This window comes from Pundamilia nyererei, unplaced genomic scaffold, assembly GCF_000239375.1.
Source record: "Pundamilia nyererei isolate P.nyererei 1_Seehausen unplaced genomic scaffold, PunNye1.0 scaffold00008, whole genome shotgun sequence".
In the NCBI taxonomy this organism is placed as follows: Eukaryota; Metazoa; Chordata; class Actinopteri; order Cichliformes; family Cichlidae; genus Pundamilia; species Pundamilia nyererei.
In genome coordinates, this window is record NW_005187409.1 from 610,109 (window position 1) to 636,058 (window position 25,950).

At 42.0% G+C, this 25,950-nt stretch overlaps 1 protein-coding gene across 8 annotated transcripts in view; it reads left to right on the forward strand.

Annotated features, from left to right (window-relative positions):
* atp8a1 (ATPase phospholipid transporting 8A1) overlaps positions 1-25,950 on the forward strand; it is a 106,733-nt gene that overhangs the window by 69,949 nt on the left and 10,834 nt on the right. For all 8 annotated transcript variants that reach the window (XM_005722843.1, XM_005722845.1, XM_005722848.1 and 5 more), the window contains 9 exons: positions 663-835; positions 1,785-1,968; positions 4,573-4,683; positions 9,975-10,049; positions 11,327-11,449; positions 16,163-16,241; positions 17,306-17,367; positions 17,622-17,678; positions 17,982-18,089. In XM_005722843.1, coding sequence (XP_005722900.1) covers positions 663-835; positions 1,785-1,968; positions 4,573-4,683; positions 9,975-10,049; positions 11,327-11,449; positions 16,163-16,241; positions 17,306-17,367; positions 17,622-17,678; positions 17,982-18,089 — 972 coding nt within the window. The remainder of the gene's footprint in view (positions 1-662; positions 836-1,784; positions 1,969-4,572; positions 4,684-9,974; positions 10,050-11,326; positions 11,450-16,162; positions 16,242-17,305; positions 17,368-17,621; positions 17,679-17,981; positions 18,090-25,950) is intronic.

Here is a 25,950-nt window from a genome sequence, read left to right on the forward strand (position 1 = left end):
ATATATATCTATAGATATAGATATATATCAAGTGTATATATGACAATAAATGTTTATAATTAAAACGTTCTCAGTAGGAATCAGTTCAAACTGTGAGTGGCGAGAATCTAATATATGTAAACATTGTTACAGTTTGGGTTGAGATTTAGGCATTGATCATTCATGAAAGCTTTACAATAATATAAAGGTACTTTTTGGTGGAAATTAAGATGCTAAGATAATTTTTTGTCTTTAGAGATTCTTTAGACCAAATGTTGTCATTTCCAGTGAAGTGTGGACTTGTTTGTTAATTCTGTTTTTAAAGCTCATTATAGCTATTTTTCATTTTATTGTGCTTTTTTTAATCTATTCTTTTTCATTATTTCGCCATCACGTTCAAAAATTATTTTTGTTTCTTTTATTTTATTCCCTTGTCTGTGAGAAAGTTACTCCAAAATTAAGATAAACGTCATGAAACCTCAGAGGAGTAATATGGGTAATTAAGCAAGTCATTAAATGTGTCAAAATCCTGATCGCCTTCTTTCTTCATTGAGGATCTGCTCTACAGACACCCTTAAAGTGTTATTATACCATTGTTTGGTAATTAATCAGAAACCTCATGAGAAGCAAAACCCAAAAACAACATTAAAATATCAAATTCTTTGCTTTTTCCCCTCTTTTAGAGAACAAGAGAAACCCTCAGCCACCACTGTGGAATGCTGGGAGATTCCCTCTACAAGGAAAACGACTTTGCTCTCATTATTGATGGAAAGACTCTAAAATACGCTCTTACATTTGGAGTGCGCCAGTACTTCCTGGACCTCGCCTTGTCCTGTAAAGCTGTCATATGCTGCAGGTAAAATTTAAACCCGAAACAATAAAATAAGCTGGGAACAAGCAAGACATTAAATGTCGTGTCTAAAAGAATCAGGCAGTAAATAATCCGAAAGCCCAAGCTGTTGTCCTGAAGTTTATTTTTCTATTAGAGCCAAATGTTAAAAATGACCCAAGTGAAATTTCAAACGATGTCCTAAATCTACATATTATTATTTCTCCACCATAAAGGTCATTTAGACTTTTTATGGCACCGTAATATAACATGAAGGTGCGCTGTTGACCTGCCCAGGCCACATAAGTGAGAGGAAGCACTTAAGTACTCAAGCAGCCATGACAGGATCTGGGGCCAGAACTCAGCACCATGTTTTCAGAACAACAGCGACCCTTTAGATGCCACGCTATTACCCGTGCAGTACGTCAAATTTGTATTTATTTTTTTGCCCCCACCTCCACCTGCCTTTGCCTTGTGCACACTCTGTGGGCACTAAGATACACCGCGAGATGAATGAGGCCCCTTAAACCATGGAGAACATAAACATGAACAGTTTCACAGTTAAAGACAGACGTGCAGTTTACAACATCATCATCTCCAGAGAATTTCTTTACTGTATGCTACGCTGAGTCTGGTGCACAAAGAAGAAGCCACTGTTGGGGAGGCTAGAGGCTGGCAGTGAGGGCATAAAGCTAAGATTGAAGTCTTGAGGAAGAGGATGGGTTTTACTTACTTACTAATTAAGAAGATGTTTATCTATTCTATAACGCTGCCTTTCCACCTTTTCACACCCAGCCAGCAGCAGTTAGTATCTTACAGTTTATATTTGTTACTCTTTAAGAGATCCTGTCAAAAAGTAAACAAATTCTATGTAACTTTATATGAGCTGCTGTTTTACCCAGGCTATGTTTGTTCTTACTGTTATTATCCCAGATTTGGACTTAACTCACGTGTGTTATCAATCACTTCCTTTCAGAGTATCGCCTCTTCAGAAGTCAGAAGTGGTTGAGATGGTGAAAAAACAGGTGAAGGTGATCACGCTGGCCATCGGCGATGGTGCTAACGACGTAGGAATGATCCAAACAGCTCATGTCGGTGTGGGAATCTCAGGCAACGAGGGTCTGCAGGCGGCAAACTCCTCAGACTACTCGATTGCTCAGGTGAGGAGTCAGAGATTGAAAGCACAAATAAATAAAGTGGGAACTTTTACCTAGTATTGAAGTTTAAAGAAGATCTATTATGCTCACATTAACTACTAACATCTGCATTTGTACAAGTGCTTCCTGTGAGCTAAAGGCTCATGCTTCTTTAAAATTGTAAATCATCACCTTTGTGATGGGTTTGATGGCTTTTCAGTAACTTCACCTCAATAAAGGAATTTGAGAATCAGAGAAATATTAAAATATTAACAGGATCCAATCTGTCAGTCTAGTAATAAAAGATCAGCGACTGCAAAAATGAAGATACCAGGTAGGTTATGATATTTCATTTGGCTCAAGCAAAGTGAAAATCACAATAATACACGACTCGATAAACACGTCAAAGTTGCAAATGCTTATCCATACAGTACTTTATCAGTAATACTGTTTTCCATGCCTTGTGACAGCCGTGTCGCTGTTTCCATGTATTACATGTTACTGATAGCTTGGTACATTGTTCTGAGGAACAATAGGGCACATATCTGAAAGGGCTTCAACTTATACAGTAAAGTAGCATCTCCTATAAAACAGGCTGTGGTGAAACCCAACTCCCAACACAGCTACAGGGAACGCATCCTGACAAACTGCTTCTTAAACCCATACTCATGTCCCAGCAACCACTTTGTCTGAAACTCTGCATACATATGACACCCGTTGACACAAAATCCATGGCGTTTGTGAGTCTGTTACACAGCACACCACTTAGTTCATTGTGTTTGTACAGCCAAGAGGCTTGGGGGTATGAGGAACTAAGAGTTGACTAAGGCACAGTGCATTTTCTGTGCTTCAGTATGAAATTACTAATCAAGAGACTTGGGTTTGTCTGAAGTTCCCCATTTAATCCACATGACATGTAGAAAGTGTATGTTCTTCAAAGACAGGTGGCCTCTTGTAATCGATTTGTGTCAAATGAAATTACACCTCCAGACTTCCAGTGGTACTTTCTGCATCTAACTGTAATCTGCTGACTACAAACTGAAATCAATCAAGGGGAAGTTGTATAACTTTCTACTCCTATACATGATTTAGATTAATGTCTGCGAGTGTCAGATGAGCATCTTGCTGCTATAGATTACTACGCAGCTAGATTTGATACTTGAACAGTGTTATCTGTTAAAGTAAGTGGAGAGTAAAGAGCTTCAGGCCAAGGCATCTCTGCTGACTGTCTGTCATCAGCTTGGCTCTGTGTTAACTGATGTTTGATCCAGCCCTCCGAGGGGTCACGCAAACTGGGAGCTGCGACTGTTCTTTCATATCACAGAGGAGTTCTGTGTTGATGCTGAACGACAAGACCCCAAAATAAATAAAGCTGTGTTCAAAATGTCAGGCTCTCACTACTCACAATACAATTGGGATATATAGCAAGCCATGTTTTAGTGCTATCCAAATGTAAAAGGAGTTTTACTATGCTCCATGTACTGCGCTAAAAGTATGACACAACTGCTCACAAAAGTGTGTAAAACCCACAATCATTACCCAAACATAAAGAATTTCAACTACTAAAAAATATGTATATTTAATATGTTTGTAAAAGCTAGTATATGCCCACGCTGACAGAAGAAAAGAGAAAAATAAGGGTTGATGTCATTTATGTCAGCCTCTTGCTAGCCATGTATAATTCAACTTCTGTGCATATAAATGAGAAGATATTGCTGTGAAATAAAAAATTATACAATGGCTTTACAGGGTGTCAAAGTGCATTACAATATATATATTTAAGCCTGTTGCCAGGTGATTGCTGGGCAACATGATGACATCATAACATCTCATATAGATGAGTATAGCTAAGTGTAACGAGTCTGGCTCCCCGGCTCTTGATGGTCTTTGAGGAGTTCACAGACAAAAACAAACACTGACAGAGATTTTGTGCGTTACAGGACAACATGCTGGGTGTCTTTTCTTTTATCATTAAAAAAATCTGTCTGTAATTATTTTGTTAGCTGGTGTTGATGTATCACTTTTTAATTGTGCAACAGCAATAATGTAATTAATGAAGCCACGAAAATGACCCGAGCACTGTCCGAAAGCGGCTTTTCCTTTTTGCCGACGGGCTCACTAATTTGGAGCAAAGAGGGAGAAGTGATTAAGTGAATGATTTTGGACACAAGCTACCCCTTCTAGATGGCTAGAAGGGGTGATGAAACACTTGTTCTGCTCCAGTGCTATCACACTCATCAGCCAAAATTGCAGTGTGATTGAAAGTTCACCACAGGCCTTAAATAGTGCTATAATTATGAAGCCATTTAACTATTATGTTAGGCCCTTGGAGACTAATACCCCCACATGAACCCCTCCAATTTCAGCAACTCAAATCTCAGCCTTGCAGTCTTTGTCTACACACTTTCTGGAATGTGTTAGCGAGAGCTTTGGCCACAAGCTCTCATCAGAGGCTTTCTGCCCGGGAATGACAAAAGACCTTTTTTTAATCTTGAAGTTCTGTAACTCTTTTAGTGCTCCAGCCCTGATCTCTGATTACAAGGAGCCATTAGAGACAAACATTAGACACAGAGTTCTGCTATCCGTTCATTTTGTCGTGTTTTCTCCATTCATTTCCCTCCCACACAGTTCAAATACTTAAAGAATCTGCTGCTGGTTCACGGAGCCTGGAATTACAACCGCGTAGCCAAGTGCATCCTATACTGCTTCTACAAGAATATTGTCCTGTACATCATCGAGGTAAGACTCACACAGAAGCTCTCAGCACTGAACGTCATGCAAAAAGCCAGATGTGAATGCACAGCTTTGAGATTCTTTTTTTCAAAGATGCAAATGGCACAACTACGTAAAGGCAAAGATTCCCTGTTAGAGTTTCCATGTTTGTATTTCTGTTGACTGGCCCCTCACAGTACCTGCCAGGTTGTGCAGCTGCTGGATGAAGGGTTTGAGTTTGGACATATCGGAGCAGAATATGCCCACGAGAAGGCTCGCAGACATACACACTCTATCATACGTGGTATAATCAACAGGAAGTCTGCCTTTAGTCCTTGCCAGTTGTTCAGTCCTCAGAATATTCATCTGCAGTTCATCTGAGTTAGTGAGAAGTCGAACCAGTTCACTAGTCACTCCACATATTTTATGTCCTAACATTTAGGTATTGATTGTTATGCGAGTAACATTGGACATGCCAAGAAATAAAATGCAGATGATTAGTGGCCAACCATGTTATGCTCTAACTTGGGCTGTGATAATGGTGAAATGCTAGGATTAACTTTATTTTTCATGTATTTTATCAAATGGCTTTCTTGTGATGTTCCTACATATTTATATGCATTATTTTATTTTCCTTGGCAAGTTCAACTTCTTTCCAGAAATAATGCTCAATAACATTTTCCCATCACTGTGATTTTTACTGCACTGATGGGCCTTGTTGGGAAATGTTCACAGACACTCGAACACTCCCGCTGTTTATCAGTGGATAAGGATTAGATAGTTTCACGTGTCTCTGCCGGCATCGGTCAGTTGTTGTGTGGTGGGTTTGATGGCATCTGACAGATACCAGACCCAGTGCAGATTGCAGCCTCAGATCTATAACCAAGGGTGGCCAGACACGTGAAGTGCTTCCTATCATCGGCAGCTTTATCACTAGTAGTGCTCAGATGTTTTGATCAACAGGCCGTGCACTTGTGTGGCAAAAGTAGCAAGTTTGGCTTTGCACCGTCCCAAAAATCCAGAAGTGGAAACTGCTGAGTGTTTGATCTTTGAGCTTTACCAGTCGCTTTGTGCCAAAGTGACCACGCAGCGTAACCGAAAACACGACATGAAGCGATTTCCATGAAGTAGGTAACATCTGGGAGCAGAACAGGAGAAAAAGACATTATTTGGCCACTTAAAAGACCACCTCTTTCCTTATGTTGCTTGACAAGATTTGAGAATACTGCTTTATTTGCTCATACAATGTTGGCGTTTTGAGAGCGCTCCCTGCTGAAGCGTCAGGTTTTTAGAACCTCATAATCACAGGACCTTTTATGGAAATATGACCACTTAAAAAATTGTTTTTGTTGATCCTCTTTCTGTAACACTTGACCTCTGATCCCCCCTTTTTAAATCCTCATTTTAGTTTATGTGCCATGAAAAATCCGTCGTGTATTTAAAACATTCCTGCGTGTCTGCCTCTGACTTATTGTGACCTGGGTAACGGCTCTCTTTCCAGGCTGTAACTGCAGTTATAAATTCATTCGGTCCCGCTGCCCTTTTCCACATATGCCGTAACAGTTCAGAGAACAAGTTCAAAGTAAAATTCAATTTTCAGCAAATGTAATTTTCTGTTGGCACGATCCATTACATTTGACATTTACATCTTAAAATTGGATTACGCTTGTTTGTCTCTGTTTTTAATCATGGGTAAACGTTAGCTTCTCAATCACTAGGAATTTGATTTTTACGTTTAAAAGAAAAGGCAGATAACATCAAAGCCTGGTCAGTGTTCTTCTCGGCATCCTTTTCTTCTTTTTCCTTGTGCCACCAAATACTGCTTCCCTTTGAAACATACCAGGTCCATTTTCAAAAGCCCTTTTCCAGCGACTGGAACATAACATCGATAGTTTTGTCTGCAGGGCGAGCTTCTTTCCAGTACACCTTTTGTTGCTTTCTGAAAACATAAGTCCCCTCCCCCTCTCATGCTCGGCTCCTTCAGGGGAATGAAGTAGATAATAGGACATTTCTTCACGATTTGGCTGGTTCAGTATTTGAAATGTCCCCGTGTTGTAAGACCTTGACATCTAACACAGCGGCAACCCCGGGGTATGAGTCAAAGCAGCGTTTGTAGCACTAATAGGTTTACTTTTGAGCTCGCATGTTTTCCCCTCGACTCTCGGGATGCCTTGCAAGAACAGAATCGAGGATGTTGACGGGAATTTTAACTTTTTGTTCGCAGCACCATTGTCCCATACAGTGTGGGTTACAATTTGAATGCCAGGGCAGGAAGACCCTGTATTTAAGCCTCTTTTCATCTCCCTCTGCTTCCACGGGGTCTTTGGTTTCTTATAAGACACATGGAGTAAGAGGGCGAAGGATTCTCGGCCTATTGTGGAAGACGTGAATGTGAGCACAACTTAGTCTGAAGCTCCTGGAGCGGTTCAAGATTTTCTGTGGCTCACAGAGGGTTAATTGTGAGTCAGAATGTAAGGCTGTCACTCCAGCGGATGATTGACTGACATGCAGTGTTTCTTTTTACTTTTTAGAGGCTGCTGGTTGTGATTGGCATTTCTTTTCCTAATCGGTTAGAGAGCACTTTAAGCACATTCATGCTTGAGCTATGAATTTTCATTTGATTTAAAAGAAGGAGAAAAAAAGGCGGCAACATGTAACCAAACATTTTTAAACAATGTGTCCAGTAACTAAAGTTCGGGAATAATTTATTTACTCGAGTGATTGAAGAACAGCAGCAAAAAGTGGAATTGAGCCACATTAAGGCTAAGAGACCCTTTTTAAAAGAAACCATAGAAACTCCGTTCACATGGGCGAGCCAGCTGGCCTCTCAGCTTTGATTGACACATTGCCAGGGTGCTACAGAGGGGGCTGATGGACAAGTGGCATTTATGAGGCAATTACATGAAAGCTCATTCAGTGGAGCTCAGTTTAGTCAGAGACGGCTCCGAGTAGCAGAGCAAAGCTCGCCGACCAGTAGCTCCGAATTAATCCACGGAGGCCATGCCTGGCATTGTGAGACTGCTTCTGTTTGTAGCTCCACATATTTCCAGCATATTTATCAGCTCCCTCTTTATGCGACTCTTTATTCTGTGCTTGCTTTGTGTATGAATTCCATTAACAATCCTGCAGGGCTGAGCTTAAGAGTGTCAGGACTCGCATTGTTGGGGACAAATGTCATACCCTCACCCCCCCACCCTCCAGCCACTTGGAGACAGCAGTGAAGCAACACTGGAATCAATGATTTTTCATTTGCTGATGAATATGCAAGTCTTCTTATCTCCTAGCCCTTGCCCAATCCTCCTTTTTTCTACAGCTCCTGTTTCCCTCTATCCCTGTTTTTCATGATGTGCAGTGAGGGAGAGAGGCCAGCCACACCCCTTCGCTGAGTGGCACTCAAAGAGGAGAAGAAAAGGGGAAGGAAAAATCCGGCCTGGTACTTCCCCTAATGAGCAAATCAATGCATCTGTCCCTCAAGAGACGGAGAGAGTGAGAAAGAGAGAGGGAAGCTATTGGGACCCGAGAGACCAGGCCAAAACACTCACACAGAAGCAGTTACCTCAAGCTATGAATAGGAGTCTTTTTTAACTTAGCACAACAATATATCAGCCCAGACCCTCACTGAGCAGAGCTGTAATTAATTCAGCAGTTTGACCTACCCGCTAGCCTCTCGTTACCGTCGCTTGAGCTAATGGATGAACCTGGCTCATAGCTTGGGCTCCGTCTACCCACTGGCATCTGAATATATTTCTCTGTGCTTTGCCAGGGGTTGTACTGTTCATCTTTTGGTCTAGCCATATGTAGTCCCACATTCAGCTGAGGTTGAAACCAGACCCCCTCTTTTAAAAGACACAGCATCATGGTAGAGTGCACCTGATGGCGGGATCTGGGATGGGTGGGTGAGGCAGAGAGGGGAAGGTGAGGGGCAGGGTAGGGGCGAACAGAGGATTCGTCTACATCCCCCCCTCACCATTTGTTTTCATGCCTATGCTTTCAGGAGTAAATGGGAAGGACCAGTGGCAGATTATTATTGGTCGTGTAGACAGTGGCAGCGGCAGGCGGGGCCCCGAAACAGGCTTTGTCTCAATCTGAGAATTTGTAGCAGTTCATGCCTTCATAATGAAGTTAAATGAAGCGAGGAAATGCTTGGTTGGCCATGGCCAAAACGCAGCACCCCTGATGTTCTCTTGACAGTTTTGGCATGAGTCTGTCCAGGACCGCAACATTGCAAACTGTAACTCTGTAAGGTGCAGTTGCTGATTTACAATCTGCAAACAATTTTCAGGGTGTGCAGTCAGATTTACTCGAGGATATGTCAGATAAATCCGCTTTACACCAATAAAAATTCGCCGTATGTGCCATTTCCCTACCAGATTGGAGCTATTGCTCTGCTTTCATCTTAGAGGCATTATTTTGCTCAAATAAGCGTGGCTAATCAAAATACGGTGATAAGCCTCGTTTCCACTCAGCACATGGTTCACATTACCTCTGTCTGCCTTTCCTGACACAATATATCAAAGTCTCAATCACTCAGGAGTTCTGCAGTCCTGACTTTGGCCTTAGAACTAACCTCATCTGTCACCCACATGTCATCAGGTAGATCATGGAGGAAAACAGTGGGTGAGATATATGTTAGAAGTTAATCGTGTGATGAATCCAGTGGAGACTTTGCATCTCCGAGGTGCCACCTGGAGGTCCTGGCTTTCCCACTGTCTCTCATTTTTTCTCATTTGGCCCTTCTGCCTGTTTTTTTTTTTAAGTTAAAATTGTGTCTGAATTAAACTAATGACGCAGGTTGATCACAGGTCAGCACTTTAAAACCAAACCACTTTAATTTAAGGATCATTCGGTTATTTATTTTTTCCCTTACACTAAAGGGAAACATACTTTTTCTTTTCTATTATCTATAATTGCAATCTCAGCGGAGGCTGCGTTCCCTTTGATCTGATGGTAGGATAAGAAAGACATTGAAGGATGCTGTGTGGATCGTTAGTTTGTAGATGCAGTGATCCTGTCTCAAATCTGATAATGTCACTTATCTTTGCAATCACTAATGAAAAGCTTACACCGAAAGAGCAAATGGCTGCTTGCATGTAAATGTGGCAGCGTCTTCTATGATTAAAGCTTTCAATATCAAAACTGAGAGCAAATGGCTTTCAGCGTAAAATGACAGTGCTCATTGAAAGATGTTTCAAATGTTACAACACTTCGACTTCATTGTTTGCCACTAAAGTTGATGGCTTCTTAAAAAGCTTGTATTATAAATCTCTGATTGTATTTCTTCTGTTGCTGTTTTGACTCTTTTTTTTTGTCTTTCTTAGATCTGGTTTGCATTCGTCAATGGCTTCTCTGGTCAGATTCTGTTTGAACGCTGGTGCATCGGCTTGTACAATGTGGTGAGTGTTTAGAAACATGTGCCTCTATAGAGACCACTTTACTCCTCTACCTCTGTCCCCTCTTTGACACAGAACGTATTAGCTGTGGTGCCTCAAGCCTGATCCCTTTATTGCGTGACTATGTCATCAGCATCCTGAAAAAGTTCTCCTTTATTTATGACCCGTTGTCAAGCCCGTATTCCCTGTGTGCCCTAAACTATGTACTGAATGCGAAAGAACAACAGCTTCGCTTGCCCCAAAGAGTATAGTTAGTAAGAGCAGCTACGTTTCAACGATAATAAGAATAGGAAGACTGGAGCAGAGCCGGCCGCTGATGTAGGGAGTCCCTCAGAGCGCCGTAACAGGACCACTCCTAATGAACTCATATTTCATATCTGTCATGAATTAAGCAGGAGGGGAAAAAGTGCATGTGTAGTCTGAGGTTTAAGAGTATACTGTTAAGACCACAATGAGTCAACATGTAACTTTAAACTGTTTATAAAAATGAACTCGATTCAATCAACAAAAATGAATGAGAGAAGTGTGAAGTGAGGTTTCCCCACAACCCCAATCGGCCTCAAGCGCAAGTCATTTATGCAGGTACAAACTGAGATTTGAGCCCTGCCTTTTGCCCTGGTTCATAATATCCTCCCTTTGCCCCACACTCCCACACTTTGCAACCAGCGCTGTTTTGGTTGTGGGAAAAAGCTTCAGTCTTTCACTTTATCAAAAACTGAGGGAATTCCATTGGCTCAGTGGGAGTCTGTTAGAGGCAGTGGGCTGAATCTGCCCCTCAAAGGAGGTCTTCCTCAGCCTGGCTCTGAATAAGAAAAGAAGCCAGTGGAGCATGTCCTGTAGCCCACTGGTCCTGCCGACTGAGGCCTGAAGACTCCCACTCCAGATGGGCCTGGAGGGAACTCACACCAACTGAATCACTTGAGCTACACAAATAGCATCCTTCCTCTCTCAGCAGCTGCTATACAGAACATTACAACACCACCACGAAATGATGCTGTAAATGCCTGCTCCTCAGTCAAGGGGACCGCAGATGCTCATTGGAGATGGTTTTTGCATATGAACAGACTTAAAGCATGACAAATCAAAATAAGGTCAGCCAGTCTTCAGTGAAGTAAAATTAAGAGTGGAGCAAGTGGAGAACAAAATGAAACAGAGCTTTGACAGGATGTTGGAGGTCAGATTTACTGTGGCAGCTTTAAAGGGAGATATTTTTAGCAAAATCATATTATTTCATATCAGATTCATCACTGTGTGTTTGTGCACGTGTGGTTTTTTCGTAGATCTTCACTGCCTTGCCTCCTCTCACTCTGGGAATATTTGAGCGCTCCTGCAGGAAAGAGAATATGCTGAAATACCCAGAGCTCTACAAAACCTCCCAGAATGCCATGGGCTTCAATACCAAGGTAATTTGATCCTCTCATCACATGTATGTTATCTATGTGGATGTTTCCTGTAACACATAAACAGATTTCAGTACTTTTAGATTATTTATTTTTCTCAGTTTGCTCTTCATTGCAGTCCTAAGTATAAGTATCATGTTCTGTGAATATATTTCATGTAAAGTCTAACAGTATGTGGGTGTAACAGTATTTTCCATAGACGTAGTATGTCATTAATACTGTTAGCTTTACTGACATGCTTCAACAGCCCAGTGTCGGTAACAGCCATTTCTTTAATTCTGCTCAAATGAAGTGACAACAACAACAAACTAAAGTATGTTATGTTCCTTTTTATTGTACCTTTTATGATTGGGAATTAATTTTGTTCTCCACTAAATTAAAAGGTTAAAAGTCCCAGTAATGAAATCGCATTAATAACGGGACAGCGATCTGTTGTGTTGACGTCTCAGTGACCTGGCAGCTGCAGTTTGTGGGTATCCAGTCGTAGCCTGGCTTGGCCTGGCTTGACCTGTTCTGTCTGGTTGCGGGGGCTGTCTGTTAGCTTCCCCCTTCAACTGGTAATAAAGTCGTCTCGTCCTTTCTCCATGCTGAGCCAGAGACTCCTGGACCCTCCTCACAGGCGTGGTGACCTGGTTAGCACCACATGGAGGTGGATTAAAAGCAGATTGGCCATGGTGGTCACGGGCATGGAAGCTCAGATCTGTTGGGAGATGGCAGCAGAAAAGGAGGGAGTAGAGAGAGTGTGCTGTCACTGTGTAATGGCATTTGTCGCAGAAAATTATGCAATTTGTTTAAGTGAGGTGTTTTTTGTGTTCTCTTAGAAGCCTATCAGATCGCATTTAAGCCACACAATACCGGACTGCACGGATCAGATGACGTTGGTCCGATCCCGAGTTGGAGAAATACTCACTTCTGTTTTAAAAAAGCCATTTTAAAATGCGTCCCAATGAACGTGAGCGTTTAGCTCATTTGTTCTGATTTGTGATGAATTGTTACAGATAATAAATAAATAGATAAAATTTAAATGCAGCATCTGATCCTACTATTAAAAAACAGCTGGTTAGTCCATAGGAGGCTCTAGTATATTAGCATGTTAATATTACACCTAACAGCTGGATCGCCTGTCTGCTCTGCATGATATCAGAGTACAAATACACAGGAAGAGGTTGTTCACCAAGTATAACAAGTATACCTTAGTACTTGTCTTGCATGTAGTTTCTATTTTTTTCAAGAACACGTGTAAAGGATAAAGTTGCTTTGATAACACATTCGTTTTAAAATATCTGACACAGGCTGACGCATCCATCTGTCACTGACTCCATGATCACACTGGTTAGAACTGGCACTAACAACACCTCCTGCTTTATCTTTGGCACAATTTGTACTTCTAAGTATGTAAATTCTTCTACCACATTAAATTATAACCTTTCAGAAGTTTGTTTCTTAGCTACACACTTAAAAGTGACAGAAGGCAGCGTTAAGATTGAAACGTCTCGTAAAGTTGTAGCTTTGAATCTTGTGTTTTTGTAAATATACATGATATGATTAATCAGTAAGTGTCTGTAGAGCAGCTGTTGCACACAATTAGCCTTTGTTTAATTAACCCTTGTGTGGTGTTCGTATTTTTGTTACTCAGCCAGTGTTCATGGGTCTGGTGGACCCGCTAGAGTTTTGGCTTTCCAAATTAACACTATCAAACAATTTTATGTTAAATTACTCAACAGATGTTTACTTCATCCCAATTACAAGACATATGAACAGCAAACATGGTTAATTTTTTCCCTTTACCTTTGTTAGATCACATTTATGAATTAATGTGCTTCTCGTTTTTCTTTTATACAAAATGTTATAAATAAATCAGTTATAATCAAGTGGAGTGAGTGGAAAGACACAACACATTTACACGTGAAAAAATAATTAATTGTTTAATTTTTCTTTTGAAAAAAACTGAACACGGGTCTCACAGACCCGAACACCATACAAGGGTTAAGAAAAACATATCGTGAACATTAGGTGTAGCCCTGCTAATGTCACACATTTTTAATACAGCAAAAAGCTTTTCCCAGCAGTGTGAAATACATATATAACATTTAAAGGCTGCAATGTCACAGTTGATAAATTGGCATAACAGCAGTGAGTGGATGTGTGCTGACTATCTAAATGAAATGGAAAAAATAGGTCATTTCACAGAAAAACAAACAGACTAAATGTGAACCAAGCGCCCTGTGTTCTTTGCACATCACTTCAGATTTTATGATTCACAATTGTTTTATTATTAATCACACTTTAATGATTTATGACCACTTCATAAATCGTATGACATTTTCTGTGAATCCTGTTGTATGATGGATTTCCCTTTAATTAGCTTTTTGCGAAGACTTCATTAAGTTTCTGGTGCCAAAAAAAGGAATCATAAAAATATTCATGTGATAGTTAGAAGCAAATGAACCTCCATTTTTGTTTGGGCCACATTTTCCAAGACTCATAAATGATGACTTGGCCAGGTCAGCAGGTTGTTTTTGCTGGCTTGTCCACTCTATTCCCGAGATATTTTCCTTGCAGCTGGCCCGAGGCGAGGCGAGAAAATCCAGCAGGAATTTGGCCCCTCGAAGCCTGTCTTTCTGCTCGCCCGGCTCTTTTGTACACAACAGATACTGTCTTTGTGAATTAAAGCTGTTTGTGTTGAGGTGCGAGAAGGGAGAGACGGAGGGTGTTCGAAACTTCAGGCGTGGCTTCAGCTGTGTCGCTCATTCACTTTTAATTACAAATTCTAGACACCTAAACCGCCCTAATAAACCACGTTCCCCTTCGTGCGGCCTCGGTGATCGCAGCAGTTTACCAGAAGCTATCACCTCCTACATAGCACCATTACTTCTCTTGCATACGGTTTTCCTCAAAACTGAAACAGGAAGCGTGGGAGCAACTCTGGAAATATTTGGCTGGATATTAATTACTGGCCTTCGTGTGGTTTAGGTTCTTTTTCTTATTTTTGTTTTTGGCCATTAGGATTCTGACAAAGGGCCGAATATTTGCAGGACAGGCGAGGCATTCATTCGGAGCGCCAGCCCCAGCAACTTGCTGCGTAACAAGAAAGAAAAGAGCCTGGTGGCTGGAGGGGCGAAAGGGAGGATCCTACTGTGACAAATGATTATGAGCATTTATTGATTTCATTAGCATTCATTATGGTAGAGCGGAAACTGGGGCTGGCTTACACTCCCACAGAGTTTGGGATGGAGATAGCTGGGGAGGAGGCTGGTAGAGAGCTGAGCCTGCCAGTGGGAGGCTAATTGGCATAAACATGTGATTGTAACATTGGTGATAATTTAATACACATTTGACCACAGAGATAGAGGAGTGGGGGTTTGCTTTGGCTGGCCCTCACTCAGTGTATTGGGTTTTGTGTACACAGTGGGAGAGTGAGGTAATCCAGGATTGGGGGTGGCTGCTAAAGGACTTTAGATGAGGAGGTTGTGCTACAGCGACCAAAAACAAGCCCGTGGCGTAGATTAGAGCAGGACTTGTTCCTTCACTGTGCCCATTCATTTTCCAGCCAGATGATCTCAAGTAACCCTACACAGTAAAATAGTGCGAATAGCTGTTCTGAAGACCACAACATACAGAAAGTGAGTTTCCAGGACGTGTAATTCATCTTGTATAAGTAGTGTTTAATATTTCACTGACAGGTTTGCTGAAGTTGTTGAAAAGCGAGCCTTTTTAAAACAAGCCAGATACTAAAACGTGATGCTTTCCCCGTTTGCTTTTGATTTTTAATGCCCTGCTCCATCTGCCCTTTAATCTCCACAAATTTCCTCAGGATTCACAGCAGCGTCTGTGTTAGCACAGCGGGGGAAAGGCGGCACAAATATGGAGTGTTTTTTGGCAGAAAGGATTTTCACGGCTGTTTCATGGTACATCACCCATTAGTGTTTTGTTTGGCCATCGCGTCGCATAATGTGAATTTGAAGCACCGCGGCTTTGGAGAGAGAGAGAGAGACAGTATGGATGTAAACCATTCAAGTCTACATGCTTGCGTAGACAGACGCACACGCAGACTGCGGTCCACGGTTTTCCAGCAGGCTCTCAATAATCACCGTGAAAACAGTTTAATCTCTGTCAGGCCTGTCAGTCTCCCTGTGTGTGTTTCTAGATTTATTTTTGCTTTTTTAAACTCTGCTGTCATTTATTACTACACCAGTTAAAATCCTCACATGAAAGGGCCGAAGCCTAATGAAATATAATGAGAGGAAACCCTCACACTGGCAGCTCATACATTAATGTAATACAGTGTTTGTGTTGTTGAGATGAGTATGTGTATTTTTCTTACACCCACTGATTCTTTTTGTTTTAATTTATTCTTGACTACAGGGAAAATGTGCAAACTTGTATTAGCTTTAACTGCCCATGAACACATTCAGCAACCTCTTTCTCCCCCATAACACACACAGAGGATATACAACGTGTCTGTCAGCGGGGCGGCCATTCAGCATGGAGGCCCCGACAAAACCGCCACTTAGCCTAGCGCCTGGCTGGCACAAAGGGCCCAGGTCAGGGGTCACTTGGAAAGCTGGAGCTCCCAACACCCTCTTCTCATGCTTTTTTTCCACTCTCTCTCCCTCTCACCCTCTTATTGGAATCTCTTGCTGTCCAACCTCCCCTCCCCTGTCCTCCCCCTCCTATACATCCTTTCCCTCCATCCCTCTTCCCTCTTTTTTGCAGGTCTTCTGGGCCCATTGTCTGAACGGCCTCTTCCACTCCGTCATCCTCTTCTGGTTCCCCCTTAAAGCCTTCCAGCATGGTAAGTAGCTCCCAGAGACTCCTCCACGGCTCTCGGTGGACCTGGCGCATAAATAAGGAGGACAGTCAAAAACACGTATTTTGTCTTAATTAGTTCTCTTTTCAACCATCCAGTCATGAATTGCAAACATGTGTGTGCTCCAGTCCGAGGGACACGCAATAACAAGCCCATGTTCATGTTTGCCCTAATGACTGCTGAAATGCTTTAGCGTGCAGTTATTGGCACTTACTTAGCTTTGATAGATAACATAGACCCAATCAGGGGCTTTCTCTGCGGCCAAAATGATGTTTTTATTCAAACAGAGAGCTTCGTGAGTGCAAATAACTTTATTGATCCATAGAAGGTCAATTGTGCATGTTTGGCACGTTGAGATGGTCTCTGTGTGTGTGGGTGTATGTGCAGAGAGAATAGGGATCTTTGAGCCGGTAAGTCTTGGCTGGCTGGAGCTAAGGACCACACAAGCTTGGGCCTGCTCTCCAAACAAAAGGCGCCAAGCCCCTCACTGTGACTGACAGGCTGTCAGCAAAGCCTCAGCGCACACAAGACATGTGACCAGCCGGAAGTAAAGGGAAAGGGAGCCTCTCTTTCTTTACTGGCAGTGCACACTGTTGATATTTTAGCCAGAGCCCAGGCCCACTTGGTCGGTATGAAGCAATGTGTCTGTGTGACTCACAGCTTATTTCAGTCTTATTAATTTAGGAAGTTATACGAAAAGCATCGGATTCCTTTTTAATGGCAGAATTAATTAAAATGTTGCCAGAAAAATAATTTTACCCTCTCTTTCAGCACTAAATTAGCCAGAACTTTTCATTTTGAATATGATTAATGGACACCAATTCTGCTGGATTTGCATACACATACTGCCTTGAAATTAACATTCCAGGCTCTCTCAAGGACAGTAATGGAAGCAGCGTTTGACTGTGGTTTCTACTTTTAGTTCCCTGCTCCACTCCAAGCACTTTATGACAAAACTCACATTGATGTACCTAAAGTGTTACCCTATGTGAAAGCTAAGAGCTGAAGAAGGACAGCTTAAAAGCCTCTGCTGCTGATTCCCTTCACAGATACAGTTTTTGGCAATGGAAGAACTCCGGACTATCTCCTCTTAGGCAACATGGTTTACACGGTAAGTGCACCGGTCTTCTTCCCTGGCAGTGTTTCTGCTGTGTTACAGAGTTCGGGTGTGTGAGCCAAGTGTTCTTAAATGCCAGCGAATAAACATCAGCTATATTTCCTTGTCTTCTTCTCTTCAATCGTCTGATGATCTTTTCCAGTTTCGTTTTTTCCAGTAAAATGCTTTCTTATTGCGAATTCAGGTATGTGTGATGAACTTCACATGATCCTCTTTGCTGAACGAACATGTGGTTTGTGTCTCCGCAGTTTGTCGTCATCACAGTTTGTCTTAAAGCCGGCCTGGAAACCTCGTCTTGGACCATGGTAAGTTGAGTCCTCCTTCTCTTTTGCTATGCTTCTGTTATCTCTTTTCACTTTTACGTGGCCGCTGATACCTGTGACTAATTTTACATCCTCTTCTTATCGCTAAATCCCTTTATGGTATGTTCTCGCTAGGCTTGTAAATGTAAACCAAGTGAAATGTACGGTACCTCTTTTAAGTTACCGGAGAGCATTCAGTGTTTTAAGCCCAAGGAAGCGTGATTGAAATGGCTCGAGTAAATTGTAGCAGTGCTCGAATCACAAAACCTTTTGTGATACTTACTGTCCTCTGGTTGCTCCTAACAGTTCAGTCACATCGCCATCTGGGGAAGCATCGGCCTGTGGGTGGTGTTTTTCGCTATCTATTCCTCCTTGTGGCCCCTCATCCCTCTGGCACCTGACATGTCAGGCGAGGTAAACACACATGCCGGCGTGCACACGTACACATGCTTCCCCCAGTCCCAAAAGAAACTGCTGATATAATCAGCTATTATAGACACATCTGTAGCTCCTTATGATTCATTTTCTGTAGAAAGGAGCTGGTGTAAGTAGAGCCAGAGGAGTGTAAACTGTCAGACCTCTGGCTTGTGTTGCCTAATGACTTAATTGGGCCAATTTGCCCTGTGTTTGTGTTAAAATTTCTCCCTCAGCTCTGAGTGTCCACAGGTGAAACTGAAACAGTGAGGCCGTCTAGAAGCTAAGCAAAGAGAGACACGGGTGACTGATAGCCTGAAAATGTACCCGACAATCATTCAACCCCTTGAACATCAATCAGATCCGTCCTATTATCCTTCCACTCACTTTCTTTCGTGTTGGATGCTCGTATTGAACATCACTATGAGACAAAGGCTTAAGGCTGCTTTAGCCATCAGGTTTCATTCAGTGTTTCTCTGCTCTTGGATATCAAAGATGTCAAAGAGCTCTGGCTGTGGTTTCAGCAGATACACCTGCGGTTAAAACCTTCTGTTTATGTGGGACAACAACTTGGAAGAAAGTTGTCTTAAAGACAGAGGAGGTAAAACTGACGGAGAAAGAAATGAGGGACTACACCAGAAAAGTTTGAATTATTCAAATATTTTCTTTACTTTTTTCCTTTCAGGACCCGGTATTTACGTGTGAATGTAACTACTGTAACTGTCACCACAGGTGGTTAATGGGAACCTATTAAACAGGTGAAATTTGCCCGTACATTGTGGGCAGGAGACTGAGGCATCTTTTCATTGCGTAACAATAACACTGCAGGAAACCACTCAAAGAAAAGAGCTGCCTGCAGCAGAGGACAATAACATCTTACAACAAATGTTGTCTTTGCAGAGGTGCTGTGTAGAGATCCCTCTACAATTCACATAATGTGAAACTGTTCCTTAAAAACAAAAGTGGGTTTTAGTCTTGTTGACAAGTAAGAAAAACTTGGGGTTTTATTACTTAAACAAAGCTTTATTCGTCCTGTGTGCCCAATTTGAGATGAACACTTTATGCATCTGAGGCCTCAGCTAACATGTAAAATGTAACACATTCATCACTGTTTGATTATTTGTGGGCATTTCAGACCGCTTGAGATTGTTCAGGGAAATGTAGAAATAAAAGGAAGAAAATGGCTTGTGAAACTCAGTCCGGGTATATTTTATGTGGACACGCTGAGTTAGTGGATTAAAATCCTCTGAACATATTGTCTCATAAACAGCTACAGTGCACTGCCTTATGTGAAGCTGAATAGAAGTGAAAAATGTCTGTGCACAGTTATATTTGGGTAAATGACCATGAACTTCAGAAACGGCAGGCTGCGTCTGCCTGAGGAGAAAAGCCTTATTTTTTGTTTCTCAGATTTTTTCATGTATTATTGTTCAGTAAATTATTATTTTTGGAAAGAGTTTGACATTTAATTAAATGGTGAAAATGAGTAACGTCTGTTAGATATAATAATACAGCCAGCAGACAGTTGGCTTAGTCTAGCAGTAAGACTGGTTGCAGGCTGCAGCTTTGTTTGCCAGTAACAGGATCCACCTACTAGCACCTACAAAGCTCACTGATTAACACGATATGTCCTGTTTGTTTAATCGGTATAAAATCCAAACACGTCTCTTTTTTTACAGAGTGTGCGTGCTTAATGTTATTTTGGCTCACAGAGCAATAATCCTGCACATATGAAAGCAGTAAAATATTATTTTTACACTTTGGTTTTTGTACAGATCAAACAAATGAGATAGAGCATGTTAAGTGGTGATTTTTGGATAGCCCCTGCTTCCAGTCTCTATATTTGGCCAGATTAACCTCCGGCTTGTGTACATTCATACCACAGAGATATAAGAATGGTATCAATCTTCTCTTCAAACATTCTGCCAGAAAGCAGAGGATTTTTCCCAGAATGTCACGCAGAGTCAGATGTCCTTCATCTCTGATCAGTTCTGTTGGGGAGATGATTGCAGGTTTTGCTTTTGGAAAGGAAGCTCTCTGTGGCAGATTTTCTTTGTTAACCTTTGGACTGAAGAAAGAATTTCTATGTTGCGTCTAGTTGCATGTAGTATTCTCATCTGACAGAGGTTTTACCACTGCAACAGTATGTTTGGCGTACAATAACTCCACATGTTTTGGGTACTTGTTTGTGCGTGACACAGTAAATAACATAAGTAGGTGCACATGTACAGAAATGCTGACTGCTTTACCCTCACTGGGCTCAGTGTACTACTCACTCAGTAGTACACACACACACACACACACACACACACACACACACACACACACACACACACACACAGGGAGTAGGTACATTAGCTTAATTCTATCCCCTGTCTGTGAAGCCTGCTGCTTTCATCCATACCCTGCAGCACTTGACTGAAGACAGTAATGGTGTCCTCTGGGTAGTGGGTAACTCTATGCCCAGCCCTAACTCAGGGATGCCAGTATATCATCAAACAGGGACACATCTCTGAAACTCGAGAAGGAATCAGAGACACAGGCGCCACTTCCAAGACCTTGTAGCCTCTGAAGAGTAGGATTATTCACAACCCTGATGAAGCCCCGCATATTTCACCATAGCCTCCCTAATGTGTACTTGAAGGTAAAAAGAAGAAGAAGAAAAAGCGCTCTCTGTCCTTTATATCTACTTTCTTTTATGCTCTCGGCTTTTTCCTGCGTTCTCCTTTTGTTCACCCCACCCCATCTCTGCCAGCTGAAAAACTGCCCGAGGGCCTACAGCATAACAGACACCAGAACTCCCTTCCCCTTCCACTCCTGCCTCGGCTCTCACACACAACCCAGCTCACCACCTTTAACATGTTAAGCAGCACTCGGCTTCACAAGAACCCATTCATCAATGTCAGGCAAAATATTCCTTGGATGTACGACCGGGCAGGTGCCGGATCAATCGTCCAAACACCCCGAAACAGCTCGTATGGTTTTCACAGGTACTCCCTGAGAATGGCTTTGTCCCAAATGATCACCTCACTGAAGTCTGAAACAAATATCAAAAGAAAATGTCAGATTATTCTGTTCAGGCAGCGTAATCTGCCACACTAAGCGGCTTAGCTGCACCTCAGGAGATGTCTCATGCACACTCTGTCGCACTGACCTGTTGCCTGCTGACATGCCTGTGCTATCAATGCAGCTGTCTCCCTGCACACTTTGTCCCCCGCTCTCTGCTCACACCTCTGCTGTTTTCCAATTTCTGCTGCAAGCTGCAGCGGAGCATCTATCACTCAGTCAGACTCAAGTGCTTGTCATCAGCATATGGATTGTACACTGCAACGGCTTCTTCACAGTTTCTGCTCAGAGACTCTTATTTTTCAAGAAGGAATAGCTTTGCAAAGATGTTTGTTGATGTGTAGCAGGCCAGGAACACACAGGGCTTTCTGTGACAGCCTGTGTGACATGGACAAGAATGAAAACAATTTCTAGAGAAACAGATCAGCTTAGTGACTATTATGAATGGTTTTTATTCAGGACTGCTTTTATTTAGTTTAACGTTAGTTGAACTCTTCTACCAAACCACTACATCGCTCCTGTCTTCAGTCGTCTGTTAGCCACTTTATTCCTCCTCAGAGTACGCCTCCTGAAATATCTGCTCTATTTTGAAGCAGTGAAGCAACTTGTAAACAGAAAATATTAATGCAGTAATGGAGGAAAATGGAAGAGCTGCAAGAGTTCAAGCTATCAGTAAGTGTGAATCAGTGTCATTTATCTAAACTACGCTCCATAAAATGCGCATCAGCGTGCTGCGTGCATCCCAGCCAGAAGGTCGTGGGTTTGAATTGGGAACTTTCTCTCTGGGTACCAAACACATCCACTTTAGGTCAAATTGGTGACTCTAAATTGGCCACAGGTGTGAATGTGTCAGTGGTTGTCTGTTACTCTGTGGTAGCTCTGCAATAGGTTTGCAGTCTCTGTGGTAGACTCGACAGCTGTGAATCGGATAAGTGGGAGAAAATGGACGGCTGGATGGTTGGATGTCATATTAAAAACACAGACATGGATTTTCTAAAAAATTCAGTTATTTATTTTTAAAAAGTGCTTACTGCTTTCATAAACGACAGTACCAGTAACTTGGCATATTTTACTCTGTCATTGTATTTTGTGCATTTGAACTTGCAGGGAATCACTCATATCTGCTTATTTCAGCATAGGGTGGAGGAAAAAACTCTACCTCAGCGAAAGCTGAAACCTGTCTGAAACCGCTAATCCATCATCTGTCATATTTAGCTTTCAGTTACAGTTGTTTATTATTGTTTGTAGCATACCTGAAAAGGAATCTAAGATTTGAGTGTTCACTGCCAAATTTCCTCCAAGCGCCAAAAGTCCTGCCCGTGATGAATGCGCTTGTCTGTGAAATAAAAGTCCTAATGAGCTGTTCTTTACAAAACAAACACACAACAGTGCAAAGAAACACGGCAGGCAGGTTATCAGATCTGACTGCAAAGTCTGTTCACAGATTAGAATTATTGTCACAATCCCCCCAAAACCTGCCCTATGATTGGTATATCTTCCTGACTATTTAACTTTCTTGAAATATTAGAAATATTATTCCACATCGTTGAGGCTGCCTTTGTCCCTTAATTCTTATAATCCTCCTCCAAGACTGAAGAGTGTTCTTGTCTAATGATTGACAAGCACCACAACACACATTTAGTGTAATTACCTAATTAAATGTACAGTAAGAGTAAAGAGTTATTATTAATGCCACATGTGGAGTTGGCTGTGAGACTGCTGACTTGTGTTTATAAAAGTCATAAGTTATATGTTTCTCTGCTTTTCCTGCTGTCTTTATTAAGCAACACAAAAATAACATGGAGTCGATGAAAAATACAACAGAGGAAGTTGTTTGTTTTCCATATTCTGCATTTTCTGGGTGGGTGTGTGTCTCTGCTGATGACATATGTAGAAGTAGTGGACTTTTCTTGTCTTACTAAGGCTCCCTGTTCGCCGTTTTACTGCCTTTGTTGGACGATTTTTGCGTTTCATACCCTTCTGTTATCAGATTGCTAGCTATGCTTCCATAACAAGTCTGAACTTTGTATTTGCACAAGAAAGGCCGCTGAGGGTTGAAACCACACTTAGCCAAATATATACTTTCATCTTCAATTTCCCTTCTCTCCTTGAAGCCGACATGCACATTGGTGTCCGGTCAAGCCAGTTGAGGGAAAAAACATAGATGCAGACTGAAGTCGAAGACAGGATGTAGCTTATTAGTCTAACCCGTCTCCTCTCAGCCTACCTGAAAGCAAAAAGAAAACGTCAAACACAGAAGCTCTGTGTACTCAAACTGCCACTGTCTGAATATTAGCATCTCTTGGATGCAGCTGCTAAGTGTTATGAAGTTGCCTTTTCACAGTCTTGTTTGCAGAATCCAGAGCATATCTTGGGCCTGTGGAGTGAATAGTGGAGCAGTGGACAAACGCAGCTCACATTTACCATTACAATGGCAGGTATTAGCATAATTCAAGCTGCTGAGACTATGGGCTTTCTTAGGCATGAGCACCTGGCTGCTCATGCCTAGGATCAAGGATCAAGTCTTGATGGAAAAACAATCCTAAAATACTTTTGAGTTTTCCCTTAAAGCTTTTTTCTGAAGTTAAAGGATTTACGTCTTTCAATAAAGTTACATTTTTGATGTTCTGTATGTTTAAACTTTTATTTAAACCAGGTAGATTTGCAGATCACAAATTACTTTTTTTCCTGGAACCTCTTCATTCAGATTCCACCTTGATAAGCAGACACAGCTCTGATTTTGTTCACTGGCCCCTGATCAGCTTTGTAGGGGCAGATTTTTAACTGCTTTTTACTATTCATCACACTGGTTTTGCATGACGCACAGTCCAAAATAATCCTTAATTATGTTGTAATGGGGGTTAATAAAGCCCCTCAGACAAGCTGCTTTATCTCCTCTGCCTTTTAGGGACACCCTCCAGTCCAGTTTGTTTTGATTTGCTGCCCGTTATAAACAGGTCATCAACACTGTCCAAAAGTAGGAAAAAACAGCGTTTTAATTCTCTGGCTACTTCTCTTACCGCCACACCGTCACATTTGGATTCAGTAGAAATGCTGACTAGCACATTCAGTGGGTTTATACACTTAAGCTGTGTCCACATTGCAAGTAATTAGCAGCGAAAGACGAGCAGAGGCTGTAGAAACTTGGTGAAATCATTAACTTAAGTCAACTAAGTAACAAGAGAGAAACTTCTACCAGTGTGAGCACAGGATGCTGCTGACTGAGATATTAGTGGATAGAAGATACAGCATAAGGTTACCAAATGAACCAGATCCGGCAGTGTCTGCAAGCGACCAGCCGTCAGCTTTAAAGCAGAGCACGATGAGTGAATTGCTTCCAGTGCGGATGGCCTAGGACAGCGGTTCCCAAACTGGTTTTGCTGGGCCCCCCTTCGTTTTACAAGAAAAAGGTTCGCCACACGCACATATTTTGCTCCATTGTGTATTTCACTCCTCAAACATTTAGCAAACAATTAAGCAAATACAAGTAAACTGCAATAAATTACAGGTAGTAATAAAATAAACTACTAACTCTTTTACGCTGCGTCCGCACCTACACGGGTGTTTTTGAACACGCAGCTGTTTCGTCCACGTAAACGTTTCGAATCACCGAAAACGGAGATTGTTTTAAACTCCTTTTTTTGTGTTTACGTGTGGACGAGGAATACAGAGTTGGTCACACAACGTCAAAGGTATGCGCCTTTATTCACGTCACGCTGTGGCCACGTTATTGTTTACATGAGATGAGCTGCAGAATGATAGAGACGAAATGCTGTTAACCTGACTGTCTGCAGGTTTTACACACAGTTACTGTCCCTCCATTACAAAGGCAGCGGCGTCACGGTGTCATTATTTTACATGTAGTTGTTTTTTCCTGTGTAATAATATTCAACACTGTTATCAATACATTTTTAAAAAATGCCTCTCTGTGCAAAATGGGTTTAAAAACATAAACAGCTGTTGGATCCTGTTTGGAGTCTGGGATTTGAACCGAGGGAACAAATCGTGGCAGGATCAGCCTGATGTTATTTGTATCCTGCTGTAACTTTACTGTATAAAGAGCAAACATCTCCAACATGTCAGGAGCAGTTAGTCATTACAACAAGTGTTTGTGAACTAAAGATCAAGAATGTGGGATCCTGTTTGTCTGTGATTTGAACAGCCCAGCGCTGCTCCTGATGCAGGGAAACCAACCCTGCAGGGAGACCTACCTCGGCACCTGTGCAGGTGAAGCCAAAGGGCAGATTTGCTTCACCATGTTTTCTTTGGCTTAGAATGAAGTTGGGTTGGAAACATATTCAGCGATGCTCCATCTCCTGCTTTGCGTTTGTGTGGGCGCCCCGTGCTAGCAGTGTCCAAGCGGTTTCTTTTTTCCCCTCTTCATACCCCCCCCCCCCCCCCCCCCCCCCCCCCCCCCAGGGGGAGGGGCCCCACACTTTGGGAAGGTCTGGCCTAGGAGAAAATTCTGACAGTGTGAGAAGGATGAGCTAGGATGACCATCTCATTGCAACAACCAATTTCTAACCCATTATTAGGAATGTAGCATGAATTTATCAACCCAACACTGGCGCCATTGCTGAAACCAAAACAGATTTCATGGACTAGAGGTAAAACGTGCAAAGTATATTGTTGTTGCGCTGTTTCAGCAGACACCCTGTTGTATGGTTGCCCTCTGTCTATTACCATGACTGGACCACAAGGACATAACCTAAAAAGAAAGAGCAGAGGAAATGCAAACGTGCCACGTAGCATATGAGTCACTGCATATTTATCATATAAGGCTGAATACCTCAAA